A 22,894-nucleotide genomic window follows, 5' to 3' on the forward strand; every position below is an offset into this window, starting at 1 on the left:
TCCCACAATGCACTCCCAGATCAGCGGGAAACCAAAATGGCGAATGTATTAGGGGAAAATGACCCGTTTGTTATTTTCTAAAAATCATTGGTAGTGTGTCATATTAAGAGAGGTGCATTTCAAAGAGATTTAACGCTACTCGGACACGAGGCCAAGCACCGATTACGACCGAGTATTTCAATATATGTGGCATTTTGACCCTCCGAACTGACCGAATGAGGTACCTTATCAACATTACGATGTTTTTATATTGGGGGTGTGGGTGCGCTCCAGAATCATTCCGTCTGTGATAACTCGAGAACTGTCTGTCACTTGTTTTTAGCCTAGACAACCGCTAAGACTAATTGCATGCATGCTGCATCGAACTTACTCGTTGAACTGAGAACGTATGTGCAGGTAAATGTATCCATTCATTAATTCATCCTGGATGCAATGTCCTGACAGCCCACGAACAAAAGGAAACGGTGACGGTGCACAGTGGGATAGGGTTCGAATCGAACACCCCCATTTTAAAACCAATTAATGCTTTTTATTGAAGGACATCATGCACCAAGACTCGGTAAAATTTTCTCACAACTTGTTAGTCTGATTAATCAGGCTGTTATAAACAAGTAATTGGTATATACAGCCTGAAACTAATACCTGCAAAATCGTGTCAATGTTCTTTACAAGCCAGAATATTGAATACAAAATCAAAACTTAAAAAATATATTTTAAATGTAAATCTTGTCATGCTTGGGTCAATATCTAAGTGACGAAAGAACCGAATATCCAGTATAAAACGAGTTTTACCTCGGGGTGCCAAACTGAACCACATACTACCGACTGGCTGGCTAAAAACTAGGGCGTACAATACTTTCCAGTGGATATTTGTCTCAAATTTAGAGCAGCTGAAGGACAAACTGCACAGACAACCGGTAGAGTAAGTTTAAAGGTGCCATATGCAGGAATCGCTTTGCCATTTCCTGGTCGCAAAAATTCTAATAGTTCGCCTAATTTCAGTATATGACACACAAAAAAAGCAATGTATAGAAAACCATTGTACCATCTAAACCCCTGTGCGAAAAAATATATATTTTCAATACACAAAAAATATAGTGTATTTTCAGCTTGTTTGAAGTTGATGTACACGAACTAAAGTAAAAGACTAAAAATAAACGTAAGAAGGAAATGCATAGCAGTAGAACTTATTACAAAGACCCTGGGTTTATTAGCGCGGATATCGACTCTGCCGCATGAGCATGCTTTTGCGGCACAGTCGATAGCGCGCTGGACTTGGGCTAGAAGGTCGAGATTTCGATACCTGCTCCCTGCCTGTTTCATTACAATATCAACCGCTTCCTAGACAATATCAACCGCTTCCTAAAAGTTACATACTGCAGCTTTTAAATGTAATTTATTCAACCATCTAGCCTGTAAGGAACATTCATGATTTTGCAGGTATTAGTTTCAGGCTGTAAATAGCGATCAATTGTGTATTACAGCCTTGTTAATTGGAACTAACAGTTCGTATGATGAGTTACTTGGCAGCTGAGTTGACAGCCTGTCAAATTCTATGCAACTATTCTAATCTGCAACAGTTTCTCAAAAATATGTGATTTAGGCTTTCCAGTGTTTCTGTTGAAATAATCCTCCTTTATTCTGTGTCTCCCTTGAATATTTTGGCAATGTCAGAGATGCTCTCATGGTGAGACTCCACTCGCCTGTAGCTTTAATACAATGACAATGCTTGACAGTGACACCTATTGTTTTTGGGGGGTACAATGTAGGAATTAGGCTAATTCACCTCTCTCTTCCAATATGACAGAGACTCAACAGAATTAGAGCATTTGCCGGTCCACCAGCGGAAAGCAAATTCCCATCGGCAGCACAAGACGCCAGTGTCCCTGACCAGCGTCGAACCTGCCGAGGATGGACATGGAGGGAACATGGACACCAACCTCAGCGACAAGTTTAAAGAGGGGCAAGAGGTCCTAGCCCGATGGTCGGATGGCCTGTTTTATTTGGGGATTATCACTAAAGTAAGCAGCTGTTGCTAATAGGTGGAAAGTTTCCATTTGATGTTATTGTTCACATGTTCTATAAAATGCCATTTCAGCCGTATCTTATGTCATTTTGCAGAAAAGGATCATGTACTAAAAAATGATCCCTCCCTCAGATAAATAAGGGGAAGCAGCGCTGTTTTGTTGTTTTTGAAGATCGTTCGAAGTCCTGGGTCCTGTGGAAGGACATTCAGACAGGCAAGTAGTTCTCCTGCCCAAGACACGGTGCCATGTCAAGTTCTAGCCATTTTCTTTCGATAGTCAACGGGATGAACAGTTTTACGCTTGCTTGATATGTTGACCGTGCAACTTGTTGCATATTTGCCATCTGTGTAATATGCTTGTATTACACTCTAAATAATCATTTAAAAAAGCCATCTGCTAAGAAAAATACATTCCTTTCTATTTTCTCCACAGATATTACCAATACACGATGGGCAGAATCCTTTGAATTTTGCCTTTAGAACGTGTAATTATTCTCCGGGCTGTACAGTTTTCAGTTAAACATGTGTTCATTAATGCCGTTTGGCTTGCCCTCATTCATTCTATCTCCGGTTGGGTTGATATCCTTGGTTGAGTTTTCTTCTATCTCCTCCGTTCAGGCCGGGTTTATCTTTTGTAATCTTGTCCCTGACAGTCAACTGACCACAAAGATTCTGGGCTCATGCCAAACGTTAAGTTCCCCACGGAGCCGCGAGACAAGCATAGGGATGGTACTCCTCAGCTTGTATTACTACTGTGTTCATTGTTCAGTTCACATGCTAATTGGTTACACTTCAGGGAGGGGCCTAGACATTAGATGGGCATGCCTATTTCAGTTAGATGACTAATGTTTGACATACTGGAATTGGGCAATCTTTTTTTTGGTCTAAGTGGCAGGAAATGGGATCTCGTGACTGTGTTATGTTGAACCTCAAATGGCACCCCCAGTGGTATTTGAGTATGAATTCTTATGATGGTAGGCCCCTCAACTGAAGTCCCTCTAAGTAGTAAAGGTTAGGGCCCTATAGAATCCAGACATTAAAACGGAATTCAATTATATTCAAAAAATGTAGGGAATCAACCAAATGTATTGATTTGCCCAAGTGTATCATAAGACATGAACAGAATGCATCCGTGATTCATATATCTTGCAAATGTCTGTAGAGGCAACGAGAATTCCCTGTCTTTGTATGGCGCACGCTTCTACTGCTTTGTGTGTAGCCATATGCGATGATGCTAATGAAAAGTCTTCTGGTAGATGGAAAGGCTTTCCCAAAAACCTTCTAAATTAAATGTTGATAACAAAAAATAAAAATGAGTTTATAGGGCCCTAGAAAGTTATTTTCACTGGTGTTTATCTTGTCATTTTACTCTGCAAGGTTGCAGTTGTTGCCCCCAAAAAAATGCCCCTTCTCTGTTTGGGCTGGATATGAATGACATATTTTAATTGATCAACTTTGGGTGAAAGCGACAGCTTATTAGATTTACGTTGGATTGGAAGCAAATGGGGATGTGTTTGTGGAGATATGACCCCATATATCCTGTGTGCACATCACATTAGTAAAATGGGGATTTCCCACCTCGGTCTCTCACACTTTTTTTTTTGTCAGTTACAAAGCACAAGTGTGAACTGTTCTGTGTTATTGAGCTCTCGTTATCGTTCGTTCTATCTCTTCAATCTCCTCCCTGAAGCTCTCTCTTTCTTGAAATGTTCTCTCTTTTCTTTGCTGTGTGATGCTGGTTGCCCGGCTGTTCCCTTTTATGAATTAAAGGGCGGTGTGCGGTTATCTAGAGGAGTGACCCGTCCTGTCTGTTTTCAGGGGACGAGGGAGGGGAGGACATGGTCTGCACAATATGCCAGGACGAGTGCTCCGAGGAGCCAAACGAGATTGTCATCTGCGACAAGTGTGGACAAGGTTAGGGCACAATCACCATCCTGAAAGGAGTCCTTGTTTATCTGGTCATTAGAGGTCCCACCTCTGGAAACACATCATTACAATAGTAATTCTCTCTTAACTGTGATCCAATCTTTCCCTTTTCAGGATATCACCAGCTCTGCCACTCCCCCGTCATCGACTCCAGTCTGATCGACACCGACGAGAAGTGGCTCTGTGGGGAGTGTGTGTTGGCCACAACAGTAAATGTACGATAACTATACAATAACTTATATTTCCATGGAAATTAATTTTGTGAGTTCAGCATGCAAGGTACACAAACCAACACACTATAATACAATACAACATAATGCAATATGACAACACCGGAAAGTGAGCACACGCGTTCACATGTCTTGACCTTACAGACTCAGAACCGCTGTGTGAAAAGGTCGGAATAAATGTTAAAGGGGGGACACTCCAACCAATTGAGCTCACAGTCGGGGGTGTGTGTGTGTGTGTGTGTGTGTGTGTTCTCTGACAGAAGGGCGCGCTGAAGGGTCCCAGAGCCCAGCAGGAGATGAACCACTCTTTGCCTTATGCCCTGGAGTACCTGGTGTGGGACCAGGGCCACAAAACCAACAGCCAGCAATGCTACTGCTACTGTGGAGGACCTGGAGAGTGAGTCTCACTCTCTCTCACTCACACACACACACACACACACACATCCTCTGTTTTAACCCTTCTCCCCTCTCTCGCTTTAGCTGGTACCTGAAGATGCTGCAGTGCAACAGGTGTAAGCAGTGGTTCCACGAGGCATGTATCCAGTGTTTTAAGACGCCCATGCTCTATGGAGACAGGTACGAAACAGCCCACCCCCCTTTTTAAAGCCTCACGATACGTAATCTTTCAGGAAGCATGTGCTGGCTACCAATGCGGTGCCAGAAAATAAACACGCGCTTGTGCTTCTTTCTCACCAGGTTCTATCTATTTATTTGTTCAGTTTGCAATAGTGGACCCGAGTACCTCAAACGACTGCCTCTTAGATGGTGAGTGGAACTCGTGTAGAAGAGATTTGTGTACGCAATGGATTGATGTTCTTCAATTGATCTATTATTTCCTGTATTGGAACAAGCAAGATCAGTGTATGGATTGTTTGATGAAACAGAAGTTCCCTCTAGGAAAAATTGAGCAATTCAATTCTATTACACACGAATCGTTTAAAAAATCATGTTGAATTTTGACCGTTTTGAGCTTCCATCTTTGTTTCTCTCCAACAGGGTGGACGTTGCACACCTGAGCCTCTACAATCTGAGTGTGATTCACAAGAAGAAGTACTTTGATTCCGAGCTGGAGCTGATGACTTACATCAACGACAACTGGGATCAACTACAGCTCCGGGAGGTAGCACAAACCTTGACGTAGTTGGAGAAACATTCATTTATAGAAGTTCTCAAATATCGTAAAAAAATAAATAAATCTACACTGAACAAAAATATAAACGCAACATGTAAAGTGCTGGTCCCATGTTTCATGAGCTGAAATAAAAGATCACAGAAATGTTCCATATGCACAAAAGCTTATTTCTCTTTTAATTGAGGAGTATTTCTGTCTGTAATAAAGCCTTTTTGTGTGGGAAAATCTCATTCTGATTGGCTGGGCTTTGTCTGGGCCTTGCTATGCCTATGCCCACCCATGGCTGCGCCCCTGTAAAGTAATGTGAAATCCATAGATTAGGGCCTAATGAATTTTTCAATTGACTTGATTTCTTTATATGAACTGTAACTCAGTAAAATCTTTGAAATTGTTGCGTGTTGCGTTTATATTTTTGTTCAGTATATTTTATTTGACACAGCAATATATGAAATTCCATCCTCTCGAATGAATCTTACTATTGCCTTTTTCCAGCTTTCAGCTACTCCTCAGTCGGACCGATATGAAAGTATTCTGGAAGCACTGAATAGCAACCACAGCATGTGAGTTACACATTCTCCCTATGATTTCATGATTGTTCCAATCATGTCAGCATAACTATTCTCATGTACAGTCCATCCCCTCTCCCTTTCTCTCTCATTCATGTCCTCCACTTCTCCATCCTGCTCTCTCTCTCCCAGGTTCATGTCGGGGAAGGAGATTAAGAAGAAGAAGCACCTCTTTGGGCTGAGGATCCGTTTTCCTCCGGGTCCCCAGAGCTCTGAGGTGCTGGCCGACAGAGGGGAGCCAGAGAGGGCCTCCAATGAGATCAAAATCAAAGGCAGGAAGGCTATCCAACCGCTGACCAACACCAGGTGAGACCCAACTTTCTATGAGAAACTCATTAGAAAAATTGACACTTTTGCCTGCTATATACCCTGGTAAGGCCTTTTTTTTTGTTTTAGTTTTTGTTTGGGTGGCCACAGGTTTTAAAGTAGCAGAAGGGAAACTGATGACAATTTTAAAATCTAGTTCCAGTGAATTAACCAATGGCGTGGTGAAGAAAGCCAAGAAGAGGAAGAAGCAGGGAGGTCACTCGCTGGAGACTCTGGCCAAGTTAAGGCGCTCCAGTGAACTTTTGGCGCAGGTAACACCTTTACCCAAACTTAAAACATTTGAGGCATGTTGTTTATAAATTGAGATGTCATTGTCTTTTTATTCCCCCTGAAGGATGTGACGCCACCACAATTGCTTGATTCCCACTCGTTGGATCTCTTAGCCTCTAGGTCAGTTATTCCCCCCCCCCCCCCCCCCCAATTAATTTGTGAGAACAGTTGCTCAATTTGTGAAAACTGTTGAATGGTGTTGTTAACAGTGTCCCCTTTACTCCCAGCAGCAGGACCGACAGATCTCTGCCATCCTCCAGTACCTCGGACGTGGACTCCGTCGGTGCCGTCAGCACCACTGAAACTACCTCAACTAACCTCTCCAGGCAGTCCAGGTACATTCTACATGATCAGATTCACACTCAGGCTCTCACAAATTCACATGGAAAGTCATTGTACCGTTGGTTTGTAGTCATTGTATGGTAGGTAATTGGGAGTCCCTCCTAAGTGTTTTTCTAATCTCTCTCCCCTGTTTCTCCCTCCCCTATTCCACCCCAGCCTGTGCATCTCCAGTAAGACGCGCACGGGCCGCCACTGGCCCATTGCCAAGCCCCCCCTGAAAAGAAGACGGGGCCGGCCACGACGGGTCCCCCTGCAGCCCCCCAACCATGCGATTCCCCCTCAATACCCAGGCCCCCATGCCCCAGAGCCCCAAAACACCTTGCCGGGGCTCCACTCCACGGATATAGTGCACGGCCTGGGCCCAGGCGGCCAGTTGTCCCACCTCAAGAGCTCAATCAGCAGCTACTTTGGGGCGGCAGGCCGCCTGGAGTGCGGGGAGAAGTACCGCGTCCTGGCCCGCCGGGTCACCCTGGATGGCAAGGTCCAGTACCTGGTAGAATGGGAGGGCGTCACTGCCTCCTGAACGTCTCGCAGCGCTTACGTAGTTTATTACGTGTTTACACAGCGCTTATAAAGCATTATACAACGAGCGGGTCTAATCCTGAATGTTGATTGTTTAAAACCGCATTCCTGCCAGTGTCTATTCCGCAAGTTACCACCGGCTAAATCTACGACATTAAAATGCCTATTTACTCAGTTCCATCTGACTGCGCAATCCACTGTCTCTTCAGCCCAGCCAAGCGATTTATAAACAAGGTCTTCACTATAAAAAGCATCTAGATATTATCTAACTTTTCTTTTAGACTAACGTTTAGTTTTCAACAGTGGAGATTTGTATTAACCTTGCTGTCTGTCTCCGACATTTGCAACATTGTTTCAATATTCAAATTCGATCACCAGCTGTCGCATAGTAATGAACGTGTCAAGAATCAGGATGAGACCGGCAGGCAGCTTTTCTCAGTCGGTCGAAATCATGAATCCGCATCATTTTTATCGATATATACAAAGAGATATCAATAGAAAACAGGTCAAATGAAACTAGGTGCAGCTAGTTTGCAGTCAGTTTGAAGTTATTGTGTTCGCTGTGTTGTTGGCTAGCTCCTCTGAACAACAGTGTCCTGACAAGAGAGCACATTTTCAACGCCAGGGGAAATCGCACATCCTTAGCTGATTGTTATGGATGTATCCAAATAAATGTCACTAGAAAGCTGCTTAAACAAATGCCAATGCAGCTACTTTGTTATTCTGGCTGCACTGTTTGGCGTGACTGTAAGTTAGCCATAGATGGCTAGCAATCAAGCAAGGGATAAGAATGTTACCAGCCAGTCTGGTAATAAAACATTTAGAACGAACGACTCGGTCGTGTCCATAGATTCAGAACAAAATGTAATGACTGCCAACCAAACCGATAGAACGGATGACCAGCCGGCTTGAGTAGCAACCCTAGATTTGTGTCGGGACTATATCTTGTGGAGGGATGAAATGGTATGAATAAATTCATAAAAGTAACGTTAATGAAAATATGTAAATCATCATTTTTAATATGTTAACCCGTTGTATAAAAGTGATAATGCCCTCGAAGCCAGAGTTAGGAGGATGTATTGGCACCGTTTGCCAGCCCTTGACTTTGTCTCGGGCCTAACACTCGTGCCAATATATCCTCCAAAAAAACTGGCTTCACGGCCATTATCACTTTTAACCCTCGCCTTCTGAGAACGGGCCTCCGTGTTGCCCGGTCAGGGAGGGAGCTTGAGTTTCCCTATTTTAGTTTTTCCTTTTCGTCCAGTGATATGCTCTTTTCTGTGACTCGTTGACTTCAGTGTTTCAGATCTGTTTAGATTTTGTGAACTGAAGGGGGTGAGAGACCAGTTTAGGCAGAATGTAAAAGGGTTAGATAGGGGGGGGGGGGTTTGAATGGTGTTTGGGTGCCTTGGCGCCTGACCTGGTGTGTCGAAAGTGTGCCTGTTTGCAAGTAGTTGATGTTCGAGAGGGACTCAACGACAGAGATTTGTGCTGCTGCAAACCAGTTTTATTATGTCTTATTTACTTTTCTACTTGTATTTACTCATGTCAGTGTCCAGTGAGGCGCAGTACATTTCTTTTTTTCCCTTTATTTTTAAACAATTTGGATTTGATTGCACATGAAGTTCATCCTGTTGTACCGTACAACCATTCTCCTAAACACGTGATAGTCGAGCTTATTAATCCACAGAGGCGGAGATGCGCGTTGTCTCCTTTCCCCTCTCTCAGCTGAAAGCGTGTAACCTCTAGCTCGAACCTCTGCAAATCATCTCACTATGAACAGTGTTATTTTCACTGTGTTATAGTTCAAGTGTCCAGATTTACTTACAGGGGTCAAATGCTTTTTTTTCTTCTAACACACGATTCATGATTAAAACGAGGTGAATTTGCTTTGAGGGCTGAGCTTGTGAGAAGGAATGTTAAGAGTGAGTTCAAGTGTAAAGCGGTAACTTAGTTGGACTTAAGGTCTTCGTGTTATTACATTTGAAAGGTTGTGTAATGTACCTACATGTGTTCTATATGTTCGGAAGATCTAAATCGTTGCTGTATTTTGCATACGCAATCTACATTTTTAGAAACGCCTCAACTAGGACTTTGTTCCTTCATTTCTGTCGGGCTGCTGTTGTATTTTATGACATTGATAAGTTCGTTAGAACACTGACTACAAAAAGCTCTTGGACCTTGTACTTTTTAAAACTGAATTCAGTTCTCATAGCCGCCTATGCAACTCGACCCTAAAAAATGGTTGCTTTTGTATTTCAATCACTTAACGGCAACAACAATATTTTTTTTGCTTAAGTCAGGCTTTGATTTTATTTCAGGTGCTATTTATTTCACTTTCTCCTCAACTGTGCACTTAGACTTCTGCTGGTACAGCCAAGCTCACCTAGAACCCACTCAGGACATGCGCAGTAACTTTACTGTATGTACAACGTGCTCATAGAACTCCAGCAAAGATGTGGAATGTAAAATTGAGGTATTAATGGGATGGAACATTTTGTGGTGTAAGTATTTCATTGATATGTTCATAAAAAAAAAAATTGTAGCATTAATTTAGACATTCCTATGTGACTGGTTGTTTTGAAAAATACTGAAATTCAGTCCATTATGCTACAGGGTCAAAAATGATTTGTTTATCCAATAACATTTCTTCCACTTATCTCTGGAAAATAAAGTTTCTTCTGAGTTCCTTGTTTCATTTTAAGAGTTCAAGCAGTTAATGCCTCTTGGTGTTGGATGTGCTACGTTATTCTCAGAAAAAGCCATTTTCCCCTTCATGCAGTGGGAGTTGGATCTTGATGTTCTTTTGAAAAAATAAAATTTAAAAAATGAGTTTTTATTTGAAGCTTTTCTCCTGTATGTCATTGTGCCAGTGTTAGACCTTATATCTTTTTTTCTACTGGCTTTGAGCAGGCTTCTTCAGCCACATAATAAATATTTAAAAGCCCTAGTTCTGAATTCATTGTTTATTTTTTCAGAAAGACTTGCAGTCTGTTAAATTGGCAATTTTGGTAGAAATAACATGGTTTCCACTGCATGTTTATGCCAGTTAGATGTATTATTTTATGAATCAGTAGGTCATCTTGACAGAAAGAAATGAATGGCATGTAACATTTACTTGAAGACGATGTAGATTAGTCATTCCGGTGATGCTTTATTACCAGCTAGCTCATTAACATTACACCAGAAATACATTCTTAAAGGTCCAGTGCATTCAAACATGATTTTCAATTTCCACACAGGTTGGAATTTAGTATAAGAGCTGTTTGAAAACACCACCTGAAATTTCAGCCTGTTTTTGGTTGGATGGAGTTTTGGCCTCCCTGGTGACATCACCAGGCAGTTAATTAGGTAATAGTCCAATAGGAAAGAGTTCCAAACCCCTCTGCCAATAACAGCTTGTTTTCATTTCTCAACACCGAACACTCACAGACAGTGCTGATAAATTGCTCTTTCGTAGAAGCTGATTCTTTTTGCCGATTAAAAACAACAACAAAAAATTACAGTAAAGTACTTACAGTGCATTCAGCAAGTGTTCAGACCCCTTCACTTTTTCAAATCAAACATTGTCATATGCGCCGAATACAAGTGTAGAGCTTTTTGTTACGTTACACCCTTATTCTAAAATGGATAAAAGTACCCCCCCTCCCATCAATATACACAATGTCCCATAATGACAAAGTGAAAACAGGCTTAGAAAATGTTGCTAATTTATATTTAAAAATGTTTTTTACTTACATAAGAATTCAGACCCTTTGCTATGAGACTTGAAATTGAGCTCAGGTGCATCCTGTTTCCATTGATCATCCTTGACATGTTTCTGCAACTTGATTGGACAGGATTTGGAAAGGCACACACCTGTCTATATAAGGTCTCACAGTTGACAGTGTATGTCAGACTACCTTTATAAAGCAAGGACTTCCCTACAGGATGCTAGGCTGAGGTATTGAACAGGAATATGTGGTTAGAGGAGGGGAGATAGTGGTATTGAACTACAATAATCTGTGTCAGATATTGGACTTGAAGTACTGGAGAGGGTGGAGGGCCATGATAAAATGCCCCCAACACGCTCTGGGGGGGAAACGGATGGATGGAAATGCCATGTCATGGAAAATCTAATAGAAATAAACAAATCTGGTGTGCCTGAATGATGGCTGAGGGACCAGGATTGATGTAACCACAGGGAAAGAGTGCCTTGGACCTCACTGGTATCTAGTGCAATGGCAGGAATCTGTGAGTGGGAAAAATGGGAGGAGTCGACAGTAGGGAGTGATCATTACCTCATAGTATGCACAGTAGGCCGGAAGGAGGAGGAAGTGTCAGTGGATGGAGTAGGCAGGTGGGTGTTTGGAAGGGCAAAGTGGGATCAGTTTCAGGAGCTGAGTGAGCAGGTGATGGCTCGGGTGGATATGAGGGGGGGATGTGGATAGTATGAATAGCTGGGTGGGGGCAGCTACTGAGGCTATACTTTAGAGTTCAGGGAGGAGGATGAAAGCAGTCCCAAGTTGGACGGAGGAGTTTGGGGAAATGGTGAGGTGTAGGAACAGGGCATTTAGTATACTGAAAAGGATGCATAACTTCCAACATCAGATTCAGTATAAGCAGGCCCTGGTGAAGAGAACTATTAGTCAGGCAAAGAGGTCATGTTGGCGTCGGTTCTGTGACACCATTGGAAGGGTGACACCAGTGGGGGATGATTAAGAGGATGAGTGGGGTCAGAAGGGAGTGGGATTATCCAGTGTTGACTAGTGGGAAGGATGTGGCAGTAACCGATGAGAAGGAAGAGATGATGGCCAAAGCGTTTGTCGAAGTGCATAGCTCTGCCAATTTGTCAGAGTAGGGGCAGAGTGGGAGAGAGATAATGAGAGAGGAGCATCCTGAAGTGCTGGGTTGGAGGGAGGATGTAAATGATGCATTGAATGCACTATTTACCATGGCAGAGGTAAAAGGGGCAATAGGTAAGGCTGGGTTAATTTCACCTGGGAAAGAGGAGGTGGGCTATGTTATGTTGTCCCATCTTAGTGATGAGGCACTGGATAAGGTTTTGGTGTTGCACAACACAGTGTGGGAGGAGGGGAAACTACCAGGCAGTTGGAAGGAGGCAGTAGTGGTACCAATCCGGAAGCCAGGGAAGGAACCAACGAGGCCAACAAGGTATTGGCCAATAGCTTTAACATCACATGTATGTAAGATTATGAAACGTATGATTACAGAGAGGCTAACTTACTTCCTGGAGAGCAGGGGGCTAGTATCGCTACATCAGAGTGGGTTCAGGAAGGGAAGGGGAACTTTGGACCCAGTGTTCTGCTTAGAAGCAGAGGTCAGGAAGGCTCAGGTGAACAAGGAGACTGTTGTAGCTGTCTTTTTTGATGTGGAGAAGGAGGGATTGTTATTCAAGCTTGATATTATGGGGGTAGGAGGAAGAAGGTACAACTAGATAAAGGATTTCATGTTTGGAAGGTCGATCCAGGTGAGGCTGGGAAAGTCGCTATCCGGCAACTACCTGTGGATAACGGTACACCACAGGGGAGTGTGATTAGTCCTCTGCTGTTCTCAATCATGATCAATGGCGTTTGCTCTCAGGTACAGCGGGATATTCGGAGGTCGTTATTTGCAGATGATGGGGCCTTATGGAAGAGGGAAAGAAATGTGCCATACATAGTCAGGAAGGTACAGGACGCAATTGATGTGGTAGAGCGGCGGGCATTAATGTGGGGATTCAGGTTCTATGTAGAGAAAACACAACTCTTTACCAGGAGGAAGGTGGGAGATGAGGTATGCTTGAGGTTATTTGGGAGAAACTTGGAGAGGGTTGGGGCCTTCAGGTTTCTTGGTGTATACTTTGACACTAGACTGACCTGGGCAGAACACATTGAGAGAGTGGTGGGAAAGTGTAAGAAGGTGCTAAATGTGATGGCCTGTCTGATGTGGAAGGAGTGGGGGGGCTGGGCGTTCCTCATTAAGGACCATGTATGTTGCATTGATCCGATCTGTAATCGACTATGGCAGTATAGCGTATGGTTCGGCAGCCCGGACATCCTTGGAAAGGCTAGATGTCACACAGGGGCAAGGACTCGGAATATGTAGTGGGGTGTTTCGTACGTCCCCAGTGGCTGCACTACAGGTGGAGATGGGGGATATGCCATTGCAGATTAGGAGACAGCAGCTGGCAATTAATTATTGGGTCAATCTACAGGGACATGGGTGTCTCATTCTGCAAAAGGGATTTTACAGGCATGCTGGGGACATGAGCGAAGACAGAACACAAGCTTTTGGTGGGTGGGTGATACCCAGGGGAAGAAGATGGAACTGTATGGAAGGGAGTTTTGCCCAACTGTAGCTATTCCTGTTAATCCACCATGGCTCCTCCCACCTCCAGTAGTTGATCTAGAAGCGTTGGAGAGACTACAGAAAGATAGGGAGGGGGTTGATCCATCTGATTTGTTTAAGAGACATCTGGATTCTGTGTATCAGGATTTTGTGGCCATTTACACAGATGGTTCAAAAGATCCAAGGACAGGATGTACTGGGTCAGCATTTGTGGTGCAGGAATATGGGGTGGAAGTCAGGAAACGTATTACAGATCATCTGGCTGTATATATGGTGGAGCTGATGGCCATACTGTTGGCCTTGCAGTGGGTGGAGGAAGTCAAGACAGACAGAGTAGTTATTTGCTCTAATTCATGTGCAGTGTTAATGAGTCTCCAGTCCTTTAGGTCACGTAGCAGACGACCTGCTTTATGAGGTGCTACAAACCCATGGTAGGATTAGGCAGATGGGTATACAGATAAGATTTACTTGGGTCCCAGCCCATGTGGGGGTGAAGGGGAACGAGGCAGTTGACGTACTGGCTAAACAAGCACTTAGAAGTGGGAATGTTGATGTCATAGTTTCAATGAGCAAGGCAGAGGGAAAAGCCTGATATGGACAGTGACGGTGCAGAGATGGCAGGAGCAGTGGAATAGAGATACTCAGAGCAGGCATTTATTTCAAGTACAGAGGAAGGTCAGGGAGGGGAGGATGGCAGGAAGGGACAGAAGAGAGGAGGCTATTTTACAAGACTAAGGGTGCGACACAGCCGGTTGAATACGACGTTAAATGTGATAGGAAAGCATCCAACGGGAAAGTGTGATTATTTCCAGGAAACCGAGACCGTGGAGCATGTATTGATACAGTGTGGACAGTATCAGAGGGAAAGAGAGAGGCTGAGATCTAGTATGAGGGAGAAGGGAATACGGTAAATTAGTTTAAATAGTATATTGAGTAGAACGTCATTAGATAGAGTCTCAAATATGTTATCTTTTTTTAAGAGCAACGGGGCTGGCAGGTAGGATTTAGTTTCTCCCTGTCTCTGGCTCACACTCCAGTAGGTGGCGGTAATGCACCATAATGTTGGATGCCAACCGCCGATAAACCCCACCGAAGAAGAAGTGCATGTCAGAGCAAAAACAAAGCCATGAGGTCGAAGGAATCGTCTGCAGAGCGCCGAGACAGGATTGTTTTGAGGCACAGATCTGGGCAAGGGTACCAACATATTTCTGCAGCATTGAAGGTCCCCAAGAACACAGTAGCCTCCACCATTCTTTAATGGAAGAAGTTTGGAACCACCAAGACTCTTCCTAGAGTTGGCCTCACTACCAAACTGAGCAATCGGTAGAGAAGTGCCTTGGTCAGGGAGGTGACAAAGAACCCAATGGTCAATCTGACAGCGCTTCAAAGTTCTTCTGTGGAGATGGGAGAACCTTCCAGAAGGACAACCATCTCTGAAGCACTCCACCAATCAGGCCTTTATGGTAGAGTGGCCAGACGGAAGCCACTCCTCAGTAAAAGGCACATGACAGCCCGCTTGGAGTTTGCCAAAAGGCACCTAAAGGACGCAAACCATGAGAAACAAAATTATCTGGTCTGATGAAACCAAGATTGAACTATTTTGCCTGAATGCGAAGCGTCACGTCTGGAGGAAACCTGCACCATCTCTACGGTTAAGCATGGTGGTGGCAGCATCATGCTGTGGGGATGTTTTTCAGGGGCAGGGACTGGGAGACTAGTCAGGACTGAACATCTCTGGAGAGACCTGAAAATAACTGTTCAGCGATACTCCCCATCCAACTGGACAAGGCTTGAGGATCTGCTGAGAGGAATGGGAGAAACTCCCCAAATACAGGTGTGCCAAGCTTGTAGCGTCATACCTAAGGCTGTAGTCGCTGCCAAAGGTGCTTCAACAAAGTACTGAGTAAAGGGTCTGAATAGTTGAGAGTAGTCTGCATAGCAATGACAGGAGCGACCATGTGAGGATAGGACTGAGCCGAGTGACTTGGTGTATAGAGAAAAGAGGAGAGTCTTGGGGGACCTCAATAGTGAGAGCATGTGGTGCAGACAGATTCTCTCCACATCACCTGGTAGGAGCGACCTGCCAGGTAGAATGCAATCCAGGAGTGTGCAGAGCCTGACACGCCAGGTCTTGAGAGGGTGGAGAGGAGGATCTGATGGTTCACGGTGTCGAGGCAGTGGATAGATCTAGGAGGATGAGAACAGAGAGAGAGAATCAGCTTTGGCAGAGCGGAGAACCTCTGTCACAAAGCAGAGCTGTCTCAGTTGAGTGAGCCATCTTGAAGCCTGACTGGTTAGAGTCAAGAAGATCAATTCTGAGCAAGATAACAACAGTTTATTATAGACAGTTCCCTCAAGTGTTTTGGGAAGCAGGGACACTAATCTGTTTTTCAATATTTTTTGCAGTGTTTCTTTAGTGCCTTGCCGCAAACAGGATGCATGTTTTGGAATATTTGTATTCTGTACAGGCTTGCTTCTTTTCACTCTGTCAAGTAGGTTAGTATTGTAGAGAAACTAGAATGTTGTTGAGCCATCCTCAGTTCTCTTATCACAGACATTAAACTCTGTAACTGTTTTAAAGTCACCATTGTCCTCATGGTGAAATCCCTGAGCAGTTTCCTTCCTCTCCGGCAACTGAGTTAGGAAGGACGCCTATCTTTGTAGTGACTGGGTGTATTGATTCAATACAATTACAGATAATTGTATGCATGGTGTACAGAGATGAGGTAATCATAAAAAAAATCATGTTAAACATTATTACTGCACACAGAGTGAGCCTATGCAACTTATTATGTGACTTGTTAAGCACACTTTCACTACTGAATGTAGGCTTGCCATAACAAAGAAGTTGAATACTTATTGACTCAAGACATTTCAGCTTTTAATTTTTAATTAATTTGTATAAATATCGAAAAACATAATTCCACTTTGATATTATGGGATATTTTGTATAGGCTAGTAACAAACTCAATATAATCCATTTAAATTCAGGTTGTAACACCACAAAATGTGGAAAAGGTCAAGGTATATAAATACTTTCTGAAGGTACTGTAGGTGGTCGATTCCTGGAATCAAGCTGTATATTGCATGTCTAACAAATGAAGCCACACGTGATAGAAACATATGTATGTGAAATGGCACTCATACATACATCGTGGCATATTGGCGCATTCAATTGAATATTGTATTAAACTGTATATATGGCGTTTCTTTCCTTCCTCTTAAATTATTTTCAAAGTAAATGCAATTTTTATGATTGGGCTATCAATGATGACTTGTGTCAAAAGGTTCCTGTGAGAAACGTTTTCTCTATTTATTAAGATGTCTGAGGGTCAGTCTCACATTTTGAAGGGAATTTATTCAGCTATGACTCATGATATGATATGTTGTTGTCAACTACATGAATCAAAAGTAAACATATCTATGCATAATTTTTTTCTTTCTTATTATCCACTATATTTCGTCATTCTGCATATTTCTGCTCCACAAATTGAGATGAATAAGAATTTGCCAGGTGTAACAGAAACCAACACAGACAGAAAGGAAAATTCTAGGAGGCCGGGATGCATATGCTTTTGAATTGGTCAGCCAAAACGCGCCACCATTCGCGGCCTTTGCAGTTCACGACCTCTTCGTGAAACCAATCACTTTTCACACAGTTCCCTCTCGTCCAATCGAATGACGCGATGCTGAGCGATGTTTACATTTTTGGCAGTGAGCGATTGAACTGCCAAGCAGTAAACGATGTTTAAACTTTATGAACCTTTTCAAAGATTACCGCGTATGTTCCTATTCCACTAGCGAAGTAACTTTATCCAGAGTACAACAGCACATAGATGCTATACATCTTCAGTTAGCTAACTAGCTAGCTAACAAATAACCCTGGCAACCTGTTGATTGATAAACTGGCTACGCGAGTTGTTGATGTTAGCTAGCTAGCTAACGTTAGCGTGTGCAAATGACAGCCACCAATGTTTAACAACAACGACGAGGATCTTGTCGAAGATGTGGCCAGTTTAAGGAATCAATTGCGATTGACGGAGATTAGTTTGCAAAGTTTGGGAGAACAATTAAGGTAAGCGACGCTAACTTGCTGCTAGGTGTCAATATAACGTTACATGGCTAACTTGATTTCCCCAATTTAGTCACAGGTAGGTGCAAGTCAATCCAACTTCCTCACGCACATAGCCCAATTGACTAACAGACTGTTAGGTCCTCTGAAAGTCCAACAGGTGTAACACTTACTTTGACATGCCTTTTTGCCATCCTCCAAGTCACTCAGGACATGAGAGTCACAGTGAGCGGTCTGAGAGGAGTTTAGTACATGGGTTGCCAGGTCTTCTGTCCCTAGAGGACCTACAGCGGCCTGATGTCCCACATCCTCCACCTGACAACCCAAGTCTTGAGAGACCCCTCCACAGAAGTAGGACAGCTGAGAGACAGGCCTGTGAAAGCCTACCCAGTACTGACTCTAGGGTGAGAGAGAGAGACAGCCACTTTATTTACAGATGGACTGGTCTATGTTACTGTATGTGTGTGGTCATTTGTACACTAACTCTGTAGCTATAATGTCACAGACTTTGTCTGTTTGCTTGACAATCTGAGTTGAGTGTGTTTCTTGTCTTTGATGTTTGTGTGTGTGTTGGGTTTGTGGTTCATGTCTTAACCTGTCTATACCTCTGTATCCATCAGTGCTCCTCGTCTAGGGCAGTGGAGATGGAGGTTGCCCCCCTCAGGAAGAAGCTAGGCTGCCTGCGTCAGGAGAACGCCTCCCTGGCTCTGGAGAACAGACAGCTCATCAGTGACCTGGAGGCGACCCAGATTGAACTGGCCAGCTCTAAAACCAAGGTACTAAGTGAGAACAACCATGCATGTAAAGATCATTGACATTCACTAGGAGAGATGCTAAATGGTCGGTGTATCTGCTCTTTCTTCAGGCCCGTCTCCTGGGCTCCACAGTAGGGGCTAAGACCTCCAGTGTGACCGTCATGAGGGAGCAGATCCTGGGCTTGGAGGCTGAGGTGGAGGCCCAGGCCAAAGAACTCCGGTCAGTAGGCATATTTTTTTATTGCTGTGTCTTTAAATGTAAGATTGTGATTAAGTCTCACAGAATTTGTATTTTCCAATATCTTTTTCAGAATGAAAATAGAACTGAATTGTATGTTGTTGACTTGTTGTTGATTTAGGACTGCAGAGTTGAAGGCAGAGCAGAGCCAGCAGGCAGCAACTCAAAGTGACAGACAGGTAGCCGAACTCAGAGACGAACTGAGCATGCTCAGAACAGAGCTTACCGACACAACCAGACAAGGAAAACGGTAACACATGGCACTTGTTTCCCCTTGCATTAATTTGTTTTAGCTTTGATTCTCCCCATCTAAAATAATTTGTCCCCTATTGTTCTCAATTGATTTTGTTGCTGGCATCCTAGGATGTTCCTTCAGGTCCTTTGTGCCCGGACATAGGCAACAATCCAACTAAGGAAAACACTGACACTTGTTGCTCATTCACAGGCATAACAATGTCTTTTAGTGTGAAATAACGACAATGTACTGAGCTGTCTCGTTTCTTACAGAGCGGAGCAACAAAGGAACCAAGCCCTTCGCAATGCCGAGAAACTCACAGACGCTTTCAAAGACTACAAGACAAATATTTCCATTAAGCTGAAAAAGGTAACTCATTGAACCCTTACTTAGTTCAGCCTAGGAAATAGTGAGTAGTGACCGACCCTTTGACCTTATGGCTCGACTGTGTTTCCAAGGTCATGGAGAGCGAGAGCAAACTGAAGGAGAGTCTCATCGTGTGTGACCGAGAGAGAGAGGAGCTGGAGAGCAAGTGCACCGTGTTGGAGAGAGCGCGAGAGGATCAGGGCCAAACCATCAGGTGGGTGTGGGCATTATCATCAACAGGGCCTAAAATTACCACCTGCCAAATGCGGGTAGAGTTGGACATTGGTGGGTAATATGTCTACTTCACCAGCCACGTTGGTGGGTGGCCAGGGCTCCACAGTGCACACAGTTCACTCGCATTTGTGAATAAAAATAATTACGTATGATCGTATTTAGAGCAAAATAAATACTGCAGTAGCTGTTTTCAAAGTATTTCTGCCTTTTTGTTTCAATTTACCACTACTTACTAGTTATACATTAGTTTTAGAAACATTACAAAGCATGCGCATCTGTTTTGTTGGTGTAATTAAACCGAACAAAAATCTTTTGATTGGTAAAAAAATCTGAGTGGGTGATAGATGTTAGTATCTACCTGACGTAAGTGGCTGGTGAACACAAGTTAATTTAAAGCCCTGATCATCACGGAGTTGAGTAGCTAGCGATATGGTTCGTGGTGTTAAATTGAGATTTTGGCCTACACACAATACCCCTTTATGCTTTCAGATATTTTTTTTTTACCAATTAATTAAAAATGAAAAGCTGAAATGTCTTGAGTCAATGAGTATTCAACTTCTTTGTTATGGCAAGCCTAAGTAAGTTTAGTAGTAAAAATGTGCGTAACAAGACCCATAATAAGTTGCATACACTCACTCTGTGTGCAGTAATAGTGTTTAACATGATTTTTGAATGACTACCTCATCTCTGTACCCCACACATACAATTATCTGTAAGATCCCTCAGTCAAGCAGTCAATTCCAAACACAGATTCAACCACAAAGACCAGGGAGGTTTTCCAATGCATCACAAAGAAGGGCACCTATTGGTAGATGGGTAAAAAAATAAAAAAATGACAATGAATATCCCTTTGAGCATGGTGAAGTTATTAATTACGCTTTGGATGGTGTATCAATATACCCAGTCCAGGATTTCCATTAGCCAACCTTTGTCCAATATTGTTTTTTGGAAAACCCCATAAATAATAATAATACCCCCCAAAAAATCCTATTTCCCTAAATAATGCTTTTTAGCCTATTCATTGGTGGAAATACCAGTCGATGGAAATATTTTTGTTTTTTGAATGGGCATGCTTATCAGTCTTTAAGGGAATTTCAATACGTTTTGTGGAATTAAATTAGGTTGTGTGTACGGTATTCGTTATGCATCTTGTTTATCACACGCGTACAGCATCTTGTTGTTCTTCCAAGACAACTGGGAACTCTGAAATATACAAATTCCGATTTGGATGACCGTTCAAATCAAATCTTATTTGTCACATACACATGGTTATCAGATGTTAATGCGAGTGTAGCAAAATGCTTGTGCTTCTAGTTCCGACAACGCAGTAATAACCAACGAGTAATCTAACTTAACAATTTTTCACAACAGCTACCTTATACACACAAGTGTAAAGGGATGAAGAATATGTACATAAAGATATATGAATGGGTGATGGTACAGAACGGCATGGGCAAGATGCAGTAGATGGTATCGAGTACAGTATATACATATGAGATGAGTAATGTAGGGTATGTAAACATATAAAAGTGGCATTGTTTAAAGTAGCTAGTGATACATATATTACATAAAGATGGCAAGATGCAGTAGGTGGTATAGAGTACAGTATATACATATGAGATGAGTAATGTAGGGTATGTAAACATTATATGAAGTGGCATTGTTTAAAGTGGCTAGTGATATACATTTTTTACATTATTAAAGTGGCTAGAGTCGAGTCAGTATGTTGGCAGCAGCCACTCAATGTTAGTGGTGGCTGTCTAACAGTCTGATTGCCTTGAGATTGAAAAACAGCTTCTGTCTCTCAGTCCCTGCTTTGATGCACCTGCACTGACCTCGCTTTCTGGATGATAGCGGGGTGAACAGGCAGTGGCTCGTGACATCGGGTGGTGTAGGTGTCCTGGAGAGCAGGTAGTTTGCTCCCGGTGGTGCGTTGTGTAGACCTCACTACCCTCTGGAGAGCCTTACGGATGTGGGTGGAGCAGTTGCCGTACCAGGCGGTGATACAGCCCGACAGGATACTCTCGATTGTGCATCTGTAAACGTTTGTGAGTGCTTTTGGTGACAAACCAAATTTCTTCAGCCTCCTGAGGTTGAAGAGGTGCTGCTGCGCCTTCTTCACCACACTGTCTGTGTGGGTGGACCAATTGTTTGTCCGTGATGTGTACGCCGAGGAACTTAAAACTTTCTACCCTCTCCACTACTGTTCCGTCAATGTGGATAGGGGGGTGCTCCCTCTGCTGTTTCCTTAAGTCCATGATCATCTCCTTTGTTTTGTTGACGTTGAGCGTGAGGTTATTTTCTTGACACCACACTCCGAGAGCCCTCACCTCCTCCCTGTAGGCCATCTCGTCGTTGTTGGTAATCAAGCCTACAACTGTAGTGTCATCTGCAAACTTGATGATTGAGTTGGAGGTGTGCATGGTCAAGCAGTTGTGGGTGAACAGGGAGTACAGGCGAGGGCTCAGAACGCACCCTTGTGGGGCCCCAGTGTTGAGGATCAGTGGGGTGGAGATGTTGTTACCTACCCTTACCTACCCTCACCACCTGGGGGCGGCCCGTCAGGAAGTCCAGTACCCAGTTGCACAGAGCGGGGTCAAGACCCAGGGTCTCGAGCTTGATGACGAGTTTGGAGGGTACTATGGTGTTAAATGCTGAGCTGTAGTCGATGAACAGCATTCTCACATAGGTATTCCTCTTGTCCAGATCGATTAGGGCAGTGTGCAGTGTGGTTGAGATTGCGTCGTCTGGGGACCTATTGGGACGGTAAGCAAATTGGAGTGGGTCTAGGGTGTCAGGTAGGGTGGAGGTGATATGTCCTTGACTAGTCTCTCAAAGCACTTCATGATGACGGAAGTGAGTGCTACGGGGTGGTAGTCGTTTAGCTCAGTTACCTTAGCTTTCTTGGGAACAGGAACAATGGTGGCCCTCTTGAAGCATGTGGGGACAGCAGACTGGAATAAGGATTGATTATGTCCGTAAACACACCAGCCAGCTGGTCTGCGCATGCTCTGAGGACTCGGCTGGGGATGCCGTCTGGGCCTGCAGCCTTGCGAGCGAGGGTTAACACGTTTAAATGTTTTACTCACGTCGGAAGGAGAGCCCGCAGGTTTTGGTAACAGACCGTGTCAGTGGCACTGTATTGTCATCAAAGCGAGCAAAGAAGTTGTTTAGTCTGTCTGGGAGCAAGACATCGTAGTCCGCGACAGGGCTGGTTTTCATTTTGTAATCCGTGATTGACTGTAGACCCTGCCACATACCTCTTGTGTGAGCCATTGAATTGCGACTCTACTTTGTCTCTATACTGACGCTTAGCTTGTTTG

At 43.5% G+C, this 22,894-nt stretch overlaps 2 protein-coding genes across 8 annotated transcripts in view; both read left to right on the forward strand.

Annotated features, from left to right (window-relative positions):
• Window positions 1–10,291, forward strand: mtf2 (metal response element binding transcription factor 2). Of its 5 annotated transcripts, XM_031809711.1 has the most exons (16): window positions 9–220; window positions 1,675–1,687; window positions 1,808–2,021; window positions 2,159–2,240; window positions 3,845–3,940; window positions 4,067–4,167; window positions 4,443–4,579; window positions 4,663–4,758; window positions 4,879–4,947; window positions 5,179–5,302; window positions 5,807–5,874; window positions 6,013–6,186; window positions 6,344–6,458; window positions 6,542–6,597; window positions 6,705–6,812; window positions 6,976–10,291. In XM_031809711.1, the coding sequence occupies exons 3-16, from the start codon at window positions 1,929–1,931 to the stop codon at window positions 7,340–7,342; spliced, it is 1,686 nt and encodes a 561-aa protein (XP_031665571.1). In that variant the 5' UTR covers window positions 9–220; window positions 1,675–1,687; window positions 1,808–1,928; the 3' UTR covers window positions 7,343–10,291. The 5 variants fall into 5 exon arrangements, with proteins under 5 accessions (XP_031665567.1, XP_031665571.1, XP_031665568.1 ...); XM_031809707.1 differs by lacking the exon at window positions 1,675–1,687 and having other exon boundaries at window positions 1–220; XM_031809708.1 differs by lacking the exon at window positions 1,675–1,687 and having other exon boundaries at window positions 6,708–6,812.
• A 7,013-nt stretch (window positions 10,292–17,304) lies between these two features.
• Window positions 17,305–22,894, forward strand: part of ccdc18 (coiled-coil domain containing 18) — a 37,230-nt gene continuing 31,640 nt past the window's right edge. For 2 of the 3 annotated variants that reach the window (XM_020466931.2, XM_020466932.2), the window contains exons 1-7: window positions 17,307–17,746; window positions 17,946–18,147; window positions 18,364–18,519; window positions 18,609–18,718; window positions 18,858–18,986; window positions 19,244–19,340; window positions 19,430–19,551. In XM_020466931.2, coding sequence (XP_020322520.1) covers window positions 17,643–17,746; window positions 17,946–18,147; window positions 18,364–18,519; window positions 18,609–18,718; window positions 18,858–18,986; window positions 19,244–19,340; window positions 19,430–19,551 — 920 coding nt within the window. In that variant the 5' untranslated portion in view covers window positions 17,307–17,642. Of the gene's footprint in view, window positions 17,747–17,945; window positions 18,148–18,363; window positions 18,520–18,608; window positions 18,719–18,857; window positions 18,987–19,243; window positions 19,341–19,429; window positions 19,552–22,894 lie in introns of all 3 variants that reach the window. The other variant, XM_020466930.2, reaches the window with a different exon arrangement.

This window comes from Oncorhynchus kisutch, linkage group LG30 (assembly GCF_002021735.2).
Source record: "Oncorhynchus kisutch isolate 150728-3 linkage group LG30, Okis_V2, whole genome shotgun sequence".
Classification (NCBI taxonomy): domain Eukaryota; kingdom Metazoa; phylum Chordata; class Actinopteri; order Salmoniformes; family Salmonidae; genus Oncorhynchus; species Oncorhynchus kisutch.

What these genes read in the sequence shown, in the direction of transcription:
- mtf2 (XM_031809707.1), top strand. An exon ending in ATCAACTACAGCTCCGGGAG is followed by an intron (nt 5,303 to 5,806) that starts GTAGCACAAACC and finishes GCCTTTTTCCAG; the next exon opens with CTTTCAGCTACTCCTCAGTC. An exon ending in CAACCGCTGACCAACACCAG is followed by an intron (nt 6,187 to 6,343) that starts GTGAGACCCAAC and finishes TTTAAAATCTAG; the next exon opens with TTCCAGTGAATTAACCAATG.